The sequence below is a fragment of the Etheostoma cragini genome, chromosome 4, assembly GCF_013103735.1.
Source record: "Etheostoma cragini isolate CJK2018 chromosome 4, CSU_Ecrag_1.0, whole genome shotgun sequence".
NCBI lineage: Eukaryota > Metazoa > Chordata > Actinopteri > Perciformes > Percidae > Etheostoma > Etheostoma cragini.
Window position 1 is genome coordinate 15,987,931 of NC_048410.1, and position 10,411 is coordinate 15,998,341.

The window sequence follows — 10,411 nt, forward strand, 5'->3', positions numbered from 1 at the left end:
AATTTCCAGTTCTATGTAATAGAGTATGTGTCATGGTTTACTAATGTAATGTACTATGTCTCTTCTGCTATTGATGGAGTTACAGTAAAATTACCACGGGTGTATAGCAAAAACAACAATAACATATGCTGCATACACCGTAAACTCTACTACAGTATGAAGTCAATGTCTTTGTTTGTTGAAACCAGACGTACAGATTTACAGTCAGAGATTAGGTTTTATATACACATTTTTTTTTGTAATGCAGCTCTGGTAGGTTTCTTATAAACCAAATAAAGAATGTGTATGTTTGAGATACTTCCACCATTGTTACCCAGTTCTGCTCTTTATTTTCAAATAATCTCTTTCAATTTGTATTCCAAATAGGACAGACTAAGAACCGAGGGAATATTAAGACCTTGATATGTGATCATCATTATTCTATTATACTAGTATCACAATGTGTACCGCTAGACCATGCATGTGCCTCTGAAAATTGCCCCTCTGGAACAAATGATTTTTATAATTTAAATTGATATTATTGAACTAATAACCATGTTTAACTGGTGTAGTTTTTGATGAATTTACTTGAAAAATTTGGTTATAGTATATTTGTCTGTGTGTATATTTGTGAAGTACCGCAACAATTTAGAAACTACCTCCCTACTTTCCTATTTAATGAAAAATGGTCTGTGTGCCTGCAAAGTCAGTAAATTATTACCTCATCTGTGGAACCTTTTCTCACTCTATAATCTTTTATCGTTATCATATTGTTTTTTTTAGTGTATATATTGAAAACGTAACTTAAAACTTCAATTCAATTTTGTTTCTTAGTTGAAAAAGACAGTGATTCCCCAAATTTGCATACAAGACACTTCTCAATAATACATTTTTTGTAGCCATTCAAGACTGATTAAATCAAATAGCCTCGCCAAATACTTTTACCTATTAGGAATGAGTGTTGCATGAGCAAAGTAAAACTATTTCAGTTGAGTAATTGGTTTAATTTGAGAAGCAGGACTTCAATTTATTGAAGAAATCATTCCTTCATGACTTCTGGGAGAAATTTGGGGAGTTGAATATGGCCCTGATGGGAGTTAGTTATCTTCGACAGCTGTATGGTATGGTTCTGTATGGACACAAACAAATGTTACAATCCCTCCCAAATGCCAGTATTTTGTTGTTTGATGTGCAGATTAATTTAATGACTCACTGCCCTTTCACACTGAAACATTTTGAGTTCACCTGTAATCCATAATAGAATGCATAAAGTACAGCACATGCATAAATGCAATTATATTCAATCAAAGCATACTTTTCCAGCTCCAGATACCATCTTTTTCCATATTTGGTGGCTTTCTTTGGAAAACAAGTGACCTTCTGACACTCTATTGAATCAGAGTGGAATATTCCTTCTGAATCTGACAAGGGGCCACTTCAAAAATTGAGAAAATATTAACTCACTGTGTAACAACTTAAAAACATACACTCAATGTAGCTACAGGACACAGGGGGGAGAGGGAGAAAGAAAGAGTTATAGGGTGCAGTCTGCTTATACTCAACCCACGCAGTTTGCTTTTGGGGAAAATAGGACAAGGGGAGGGGATTACAGACATTGGTAGGATATTCAACAGAGCTTCAGCACACCAAATATCAATCTGGACGCAGTAGTGAGGACTGTGGTGCTCCGAGATAACAAAATAACTGCAAGAATATAGTTTAAAAGGTAGGCTTCCTTTGAATCGATTCACTTGCGTATTATGAGGTGATATCAAGTTTTAGAATGAGGCTTGTGAGAGAGTTTACAAGTGTTCAATTTTGTTCCTTTGCAGGAGAGGGCTGACTTTTGGATTATACAGTAATTTTACCTCAGGCCAATAAAAAAAAAAAAACTTTAACAGAGTGAGCTGGCAGTAAAATTGCGCAGGGAAACTGCACCACCATTCAGCGGATAGCGGTCCACAATCTGTTTTGTGATGTGACAGCTGGGTGCGCCAAAGTGGCGCTTTTGGGCACGATGGAGGACATTTTACTAGAGCAGAATAGTTGGGCGCAAAATGTTTCCTGGAGCAACTCAAGTCGTGGAAATGACAGCCATTTAGGAAACACCACAGTGAATCCTTTGAAACGCAATGAAGAAGTGGCCAAAGTAGAAGTTACCGTTCTGGTCCTGGTGCTGCTGCTCGCTCTGACCGGCAACTTGTGCGTCCTGCGGGCCATATACACCACCAAGAACAGCCAGTCTCGGATGTATTACTTCATGAAGCACCTGAGCATCGCAGACCTTGTCGTTGCAATCTTTCAGGTCTTACCGCAACTCATTTGGGATATTACATTTCGCTTCTATGGGTCAGATTTGCTGTGCAGGCTGATCAAATACCTCCAGGTCGTGGGTATGTTTGCATCTACCTACATGCTTGTCCTGATGTCCATCGACAGGTGCTTAGCAATCTGCCGGCCACTTCGCTCAGTGCGCAAGAGAAAGGATCGCTTCTGTGTGATGGCCTCATGGGTGCTCAGCCTGATTTTCAGCACTCCTCAAGCATACATATTTTCTTTGAGGGAAGTCGGGAACGGTGTGTATGACTGCTGGGGTGACTTCATACAGCCATGGGGTGCCAAAGCATACATCACATGGATGAGTCTCAGCATTTATATTTTCCCAGTTGCAATTTTAACCATCTGCTATGCTTTGATATGTTTTAAAATATGGGAGAATTTCAATTTAAAAACCAGACGGGAGCACTTCCTGGCTCTCACTGCAAGGCCCTCCAAAGGCGCTCGTACCCTCTGTCGTGTGAGCAGCGTGAGGCTCATTTCAAAAGCAAAGATTCGCACAGTGAAAATGACATTTGTAGTGGTCCTTGCCTACATTGTATGCTGGACTCCCTTCTTCTTTGTCCAGATGTGGTCTGCATGGGATCCTGCAGCACCAAGAGAAGGTAAAGGCACACTCAGTGTTATGCCAACACACAACAGATGCAGTTTGAATCATAATCCTGGTATAGATCTATTGTGTATTCACCAAAAGCAGTGCCTCATATGTGTATTGGTTTATGAAAATATTACCCCCCTTCAAGTGTTCCAACAGTGCTCAGTGACACAAATAGTCAGTCATCTTTGTGTAAGATAAATATTGGTGGATTAATTGCCTACAAACCACATGGTGTAAGATAAATCGTTTTTCCATAGCAAAGTTTTAGCAGTAAGTGTCTCATTCATACAAAGGTCAATCTCCCACCTCCCAACACATCCCTGGGAATCGACTACACAAGCAATTCACTTCACTTTTAAGGCAACACAATGGCAACTTCAGACTTCCATAGTTAACTCATAATGAATGGGAGTCATTACGGTGGTTATCGGTTCAGAGAAAGTCTTCAGAGCGACTGGGAAAGTAAATGTACTAGGACATCAAAGGGGCTCTCTCTCTGTTTCCACTGGTGGTTTATATAATTTCCATTGAACTGCAGAGTTTGTTCAGATTTCCCCTCCTATCCTTTGAGTATGCCATTAAAGTAAAGACGGGCGGGGGATCAGATATGCTCCATTTTGTAATCTTTCCAGTGGGGTTATTTGAATTTGAGCAAAATTGCACGAGTTCATTGAGAGCAGTCAGGGATTCAGATACATGTTAAAAAGGCCAGACTTAGCCACTCTAATCATCTTCTTTAAATCTTCTGTCACGCAGTTTTGCACAAAATTAGGAAAATAAACACATTAAAGCAGAGAATCCATGCACTGTAGTACAGAAGTGTATCCTAAGGGCCCCCATTTTGTTTGGAGCGATGGACTCAGCACTAGCCAATTTCTTATTATCCTTTAGAATTTTAAACATTTGTAACTTTTCAACATGTTATTCTGCAAAGCATTCCAAAGCCTCTTAACATGTCATTAATGTGGAAAAAGGACTATAAAAAACTATAAACTAGAAGGGCACTTGGAGAGAGCAGACCTCCACAGGCATACTCTATTTCACAATGTCAGTGCAGTGTGAATTTTCCCAATTGGGAACTCATTTTTTTTCAGCTTGTTCCGACACCACATAAATGCCACACAAATGCCCTATCTCATCTTGTTAACAAATGTGAAAATAAATCATGTATCTGCACAGGGATTTGGATCTGATCCAAAATGAAATGGGTTCTTCCTTGGCCCATGTTACACCCTTCTACCAGATATGGAGATACAGTATATGGTTTCCCTGGACTGCTACACTATAATAAATCATTCAATTCAATTCACATCAACAATTACCGGATGATCAACAATTGGTTTGTCGTACGCTGATATTAAAGCAATTTTAACTAATTTACTACTATAACTTAGATGTTGTAAAAACAACTGGTAGTTGTAAATGTCATTATAGATACAATTTTAAAAACAGCTTTAAAAAAGAAGCTTCTGTTCAAACCCAGTGCAGATCATTCAAATGTCAAAATGAACCTTCTGCTCATCTTCATTACACATTATGTACATAATGATACGCAGATAAACCGTAAAGATTAATGTTTTTTCTTTCATTTCAAGCAGAAAAAGAAAGTGGTGAATGTACTGTAAGTCGAAGTGAAAGAAAAAAAGGATGCTGTCATTTTGTGGTATTTCCCTTTTAGAGAACTGTGTTCCCCATAGCACCAAGAACTCGCAACTCTTGACAGGGTGTTTGACTTATCTGTTGAACACGTCAGTGTGCTTGGCACTTTGCACAGCACACCTCTCACAGTAAAGCAAAGGCCTATAGAGAGTCAGAGCACAATGAACAGAACAGGTCAGCAGTATCACAAGAAAAAGACAACACACTCTAAATTTCTCTCTCTGTTTTCTCTCCATTAAGGATTTTAAAATAGACTTGGAAGTTTTCCATTTTCCACTGTTCAAATTGCATGCTTCTTCAAGTTATATGTTTCCATCCAATACAGCCTCTTCTAATCAAAGCCATTTCTATTTTTTTGTGACAAATACATCAACCTTGCGTTTTATATAGATATAATCCCAAATGTTTGGGGGAGTTGTCTGAAATGCTTCAGCTCCTTATTTTTCCGATACATTAACTGCAGCTGCTTTAAAAAAGGACTAGAATGTATTTTTTAGAAACGAAACGGAGAGTCCAAACTCCAAAACTGTCTAGTGGAGGCGTTAGGGTTGTGACATGTTATTGTTGTGCAGTGTAGTTTAACAAAATCTTAGAGCCATGCTAGTGTCTTGGTCTGTTAGCATTCTAACATAAGCTAATTAGAACTAAACATAAAGGGAGGTTGAGGTCATAAAGTAAATTATTGGAAAAATTAAATTTTGACATGAAGAATGTGCTAGATGAAAAGATGGGGAATCCACTGTATCGATGTGATGCCATTGTCTAACTCTGTTCTCTTTGGGAATAACAACAAACTTTAAGCTGGCAAGCTACACACTAAAAATGGCACAAAAAAATGATTTCAACAAGGCAGGCTTGCTTAGTTCTTTTGGGGAATGATTGAAAATGTTTTCAAAGACTATGTTTACAGCATTTACTATCTAATTGAGATGTTTTGGGACTGATTAGAGGGGATTTGCTATGGATGAAATACACATGGAGATACACTGGTAAGAACAACTTATTTTGGTATATATAAATTATTGCAGTCCATCCAAAAATTGTTGAGATATTTCAATAAAACCCAAAAATGTCAACCTCATGGTGGTGATAGAGGAAAGGCGGAGATCACCAAAATTAATAGAATCATCTCAATGGTAACAAACAGTATTTGTTGAGATATTAAATTCTGGACCAAAGTGGCTGGCCATCCCTACAGCTATGATACTATTAATAACTGAACACTTAAAAGTGAAGCTTAAAAGACAAAACAAAGCACAAAGCACAAACACATACACCCACATACACCCAAATGTAAGCCCATAGCCAGGTGATTACATCTTATTGGATTGGAGAACAATGTGCTACCCCCATCCATCCATTACTTTTCTTAACTGCTTATTCTATTTATGGTAGCAGAGGGTTGAAGCCTATCCCAGCATGCACAGGGAAAGGAGAGGCATGTTACCATATGCTTTGCCCACCCAGTCCAGGTTGCCAGGCATTGACAAGATTATATTTGAAGGATTAGAATTGGCTATATTTTGTATTTTGTCCTTGTCAACAAATCACAAAAGGACGGTTTTAGTCAATCTCTCTGGGCCTATTGACTAATTAAAAATGGCTCACAAATAGGCTAAATGGTTTTCATTTTAAGGTTTTTAGCAAATGTTACTCAAACAGGACAGAATGATGTATTTGTCTGGAACAATTTTGAGCCCAAGTGTTGGTGCGTTAGTGAGTAAATGGTGTAAATAAGACTGACGAAAAATAAATAGATTCTTACATTTACACTGTCAGAATACAATTATTCACCAAAAATATCAATCACATGTTCTCCTCTGCCTCTCACCCTAGAAATGGCCTTCATCATCGCCATGCTGCTGGCCAGTCTCAACAGCTGCTGTAACCCCTGGATCTACATGTTCTTTGCTGGGCACCTGTTCCATGACCTGATGCAGTGCTTCTTCTGCCGCTGTAGACAGTACCTGAACACCTCCTCCTGTAGCAGTGATCGACAGTGCAGGCACAAGAGCAGCTCCTCCGCTTGCGTTATCAAGAACACCAGCAGCAGGAGCCTCACGCTCACATACAGCACAGGGGGGCAGCACACTGAAGAGCCAGCTCAAAGCCATCCAAGCTTCCTGTAGTCAAGCAATCCAGCAATCATGCAAGTCGACTATTTCAGGCATTTAACCATCTGCAGCGTAACTTCTGCAAATTGAGCTAAATAGCCAGCGCAAACCTCCTGCATAAAATATCCTCCTCCTTGGAGGCTTCTTTAATTTAGTCTTGAGTATTTGGGTTTTAGAGTTCTTACAGTTGCCATGAATTTATCTAAAATCACATCTGTATTGCAAAAATAATTATGTTAATGTTGCACAATAACATTCTTTCTTCAAATCAGGAAATTCTTAATGTACTTGGACACTAATTCCATTACTGGAAGGATTGCTTACTCCTTTACAGCAGCATTACTTTGTGTACCAGCATATTACAGTTATATTATTATATTATATGGGCGGTTAAATCAAAATTTTGATATGCATGAATTATAATGAGGTTGTTGAGATAATACCCACTCTTTTGGTTTGGTGTAATCCATACATCTCAATTATAACAACACAAAAAAATCATCAGCAAAAAAAGTTCCAAAAGTATTGCACTTTACCACAAAGAAGCTCTTTCAGCATGTACTGAGTTTATTTTCCATATAGTGTTTGTCCTTTATGAAGTAGACTAATATGAAATATACACTTTGTAAGGAGTTTCCACTGCTCCTTGTTTGTCCTACATGTTATATTATGAAATTCACTTTGTAAACAGTTTCCACTGCTCCTAGTTTGTCTACCTGTTTTATCAACTCCATATCTTATTTTCTAGGTGCTTGGTGTTTGGGGGCAACCAGCGTACCTTTTAGGCTCACTAGAGCCCATGTCATGTAGCTGTTGCTCAAACTGAGACAATAGTTCCCCCTGTTGGACACACTGATTATTCCAACAAATAATCTTATAATAGTTTCTTATGCTGGAGATGTGTGGCCATGTGCCAACTATTTATACGCAACATATGGAGAATTTTAGTGTCAGGATCAGATAATGTGCTTTCTTGACTTATTAGGTGTTATTCTTTTTTGTTTTAACATGTTATGGCATGGAAGGTTGTCAAATAAAACAGTGTGGTTCTGGGCAACATACCCGGAACTCATTTTCACACAGTTTCAATGGCAAATTAATGAGTCTAATATTTGGCACAACAACAACAATTATGCATGAATCTATCTGTCATGGGATGTGGGAGAAATTACTATTGTTTATTATATTTATTTAATGGAATTAGCCATTCATATTATACTGAAAAGTTTATTTATTTAAAGGCTCACAGCAACATATGTAAAGGAGGGAAATTAATGGTTTTAATTTTAATGTTCCAATTTTGCTGTATCATTCTGAAAAAAAGGACAACATACTTGTAATTCAATCCAGTATTATACACTAGATCAGCTCAAAAGTTTTACCGACAAACAGAAAATGACTATAAATGTTGAACCTTTGTGGCCTGATGTTTAATTTATCTTCTAAAAGTCAATAAAAAGTCCAGAAATTGCCAGAGTAAAGCAGCTGTACAGCACTTACACCTCCTTGTGTAAAGCCACCAGCACACCACCCAATTTGAGCAAAAGCTTAAAACTTTACAATCTGCTGTGAAAGTGAACACTCAAATCAACCAAATGCTAGGCCAAATTATCTGAAGCCCTTGCTTCACCAACACAACGTTATGAAAGATTTCACTGTGTAAAAAAAAGGAAAACAAGTGCCTTTTTATAATTATTTTGAGTGATATTCAGATATCTCCAGCAGAAAGTTATATCATATTAATGGCTATTTTATGTGGCATATATAGGACACATACATACTTTCAAGGCTTCAGTAATCTTAAAAATCATATCACATCAATCAAAATCCCTTTCACCAAAGGCATCTTAAATGTGAAAAACATGCAATTATAAACAATTTATTATGAAGACATATTTTAAAATCAAATATCAATGTCTTCTTCAGCTCAGTCCACTAGAACACCATTGCACATAATAAACAGTACCAGTCTGGATGTGTGAGTGTCATTCTTTGGCCAGGTGAATGCTGAAGCCTCCACAGCATCTCCCAGCACTTGTGAGGAAGGGACGCACAATGACGCCCAACACAATGCTCCACAGGCTCTGCAGCCAGCGTGCGCCAATGAGGATACAGTGGCTACAAGGACCAACCATCCTGTCATAGAAAGAAACACAACAATTACAAAGAAAGACAGTCCCCCCTATTTGATACATATAACTTTATTATGGCTTAATTTGGGTCAATTCTGAATTTGAATCTGAACCCTTTTTAGTTCTCTCCAGCCAATTTACTGATTCTTTTATTCCATAGCACAGCATTTAACCTAATGTTATGTCATTTAAATCCAAAACCCTTTTTCCCCTCCTCTCATGCTGTCCATCTGTTGCTATCATCTTCTCACCTGCATCCTCTCAGAATCTTCAGAATTAGTCAGATATTGGAGACCAATTAAAGGTATTCTCCAAAGATTTAGTGTTACACTACTAAAAAGCTGAGGGACTCACAGGAGACAAATGGATATATGAACGGTCAAATTCAGTCCAGCAGAGAAGAAAGTATCCTTTCTTTTAGTTTAGGATCCTTCAAAAACACAAGTTTCAGCATTATTTTGTGTTTAGTGCTTATAAGCAACTACAAATATGCTAGCTTTTTAAACCAAGATGGTAAACATCATAAATGTTTTATCTGTTAAACATCAGAATGTTAGTCTTGTTATTTTGAGCATGTTACCATGCTGGTGGTAGCATTTAGTTCAAAGCACCATGGCGCAGCCTCACAGGGCCACTTGTCGGCACCATAAACAATCTTTGATTCCCCCTTATGTTACTGAGGTGGAGGCAGAACTTTCAGAGATGGATATCTCAAACCCTGGCCGAATCACATCGAAACTATCTTTGTGACTGACACCATTAGCAGTAGGTGAGAAACAATGCATATAGGCATGATCTAAACCTACCAGATGTGAAAGCAGCTGAGGATGGCAAAGAGGAGACCAGAGATTATTGAAATGGGAATGGCCAGAAGCACTGTGACTATCCTGTAGATCCAAACCCTAGACACCTCAAACAGGGCATTGCTCCAGGTCCATACTCTGTCCCCACTGCGCACTGACACTGGCTCTGCGATCACATCCTCAAACGTCACCTAGAGACACAAAGAGAAAGTGGTGCTAATGCTACAGAGGTAAACCAATAAGTCATGTTCCTGTTTGACTTGATTCCCCTTCAAGAATTAATTACTTGTCTCTTGGGTCTACATGACGAACATTTTCATGGCGATGATTTTGTGTCTTTTTCTTAATCAGCTTTCAGCTAATTCACTGCATTGGACACATGCAAAAAGGGTCCATAAAACAAATTTCAATAGAGCTTCTGCATAAGAATGCAATACCTTGAGACAGTCATTGATACCATGGGGGTCTCTGACATTAATCAGAGGTTTGGTATCACTGATTTCCACTAGTGTGGACGTGTGAATGTCTTCCTCTTCTTCCAGAGCAGGAGGGGCCCTCCACAATGTTTCTGGTTCCTCCCCATTATCATATTCATCAGAGTCACTGGAGTCCTCCAAGTCAATCTCTACTTCCGCTGAATCTTCCCCTTTCATCATGGTGTTCATCCAAACACGTGAAGAAAACACAATCCAGAGAGCAGAGTTTGTGCCTGTCACTTCCCTTACAGCTCAGACTGAGGCCGCTGACCAGACCCCTGAGCTGACTGCAGTGAGGTTATATTGGGAACAT

General features: G+C 38.5%; 2 protein-coding genes across 2 annotated transcripts; one reads left to right on the forward strand and one right to left on the reverse strand.

Annotated features, from left to right (window-relative positions):
- Positions 1 to 1,523: 1,523 nt before the first annotated feature.
- oxtrl (oxytocin receptor like) lies at positions 1,524 to 7,883 on the forward strand. The gene is made up of 3 exons (XM_034869189.1): positions 1,524 to 1,705; positions 1,812 to 2,921; positions 6,410 to 7,883. The coding sequence occupies exons 2-3, from the start codon at positions 1,997 to 1,999 to the stop codon at positions 6,700 to 6,702; spliced, it is 1,218 nt and encodes a 405-aa protein (XP_034725080.1). The 5' UTR covers positions 1,524 to 1,705; positions 1,812 to 1,996; the 3' UTR covers positions 6,703 to 7,883.
- Positions 7,884 to 8,523: 640 nt separating this feature from the next.
- On the reverse strand, positions 8,524 to 10,411 carry zgc:172270 (uncharacterized protein LOC100136849 homolog). Its single transcript, XM_034869190.1, has 3 exons — positions 10,060 to 10,411; positions 9,626 to 9,813; positions 8,524 to 8,823 (listed from the first exon to the last, which is right to left on the reverse strand). The coding sequence occupies exons 1-3, from the start codon at positions 10,285 to 10,287 to the stop codon at positions 8,673 to 8,675; spliced, it is 567 nt and encodes a 188-aa protein (XP_034725081.1). The 5' UTR covers positions 10,288 to 10,411; the 3' UTR covers positions 8,524 to 8,672.

Excerpts from the sequence above, each read along its gene's own strand:
- zgc:172270 (XM_034869190.1), bottom strand. The coding sequence starts at position 10,287 with ATGAACACCATGATGAAAGGGGAAGATTCAGCGGAAGTAGAGATTGAC. Across the intron at positions 9,814-10,059 it reads GTATCAATGACTGTCTCAAG|GTGACGTTTGAGGATGTGAT; the intron begins GTATTGCATTCT and ends TTGTGTCTCTAG. Across the intron at positions 8,824-9,625 it reads CTCAGCTGCTTTCACATCTG|GATGGTTGGTCCTTGTAGCC; the intron begins GTAGGTTTAGAT and ends TTTCTATGACAG.
- oxtrl (XM_034869189.1), top strand. The coding sequence starts at position 1,997 with ATGGAGGACATTTTACTAGAGCAGAATAGTTGGGCGCAAAATGTTTCC. Across the intron at positions 2,922-6,409 it reads TCCTGCAGCACCAAGAGAAG|AAATGGCCTTCATCATCGCC; the intron begins GTAAAGGCACAC and ends CTCTCACCCTAG.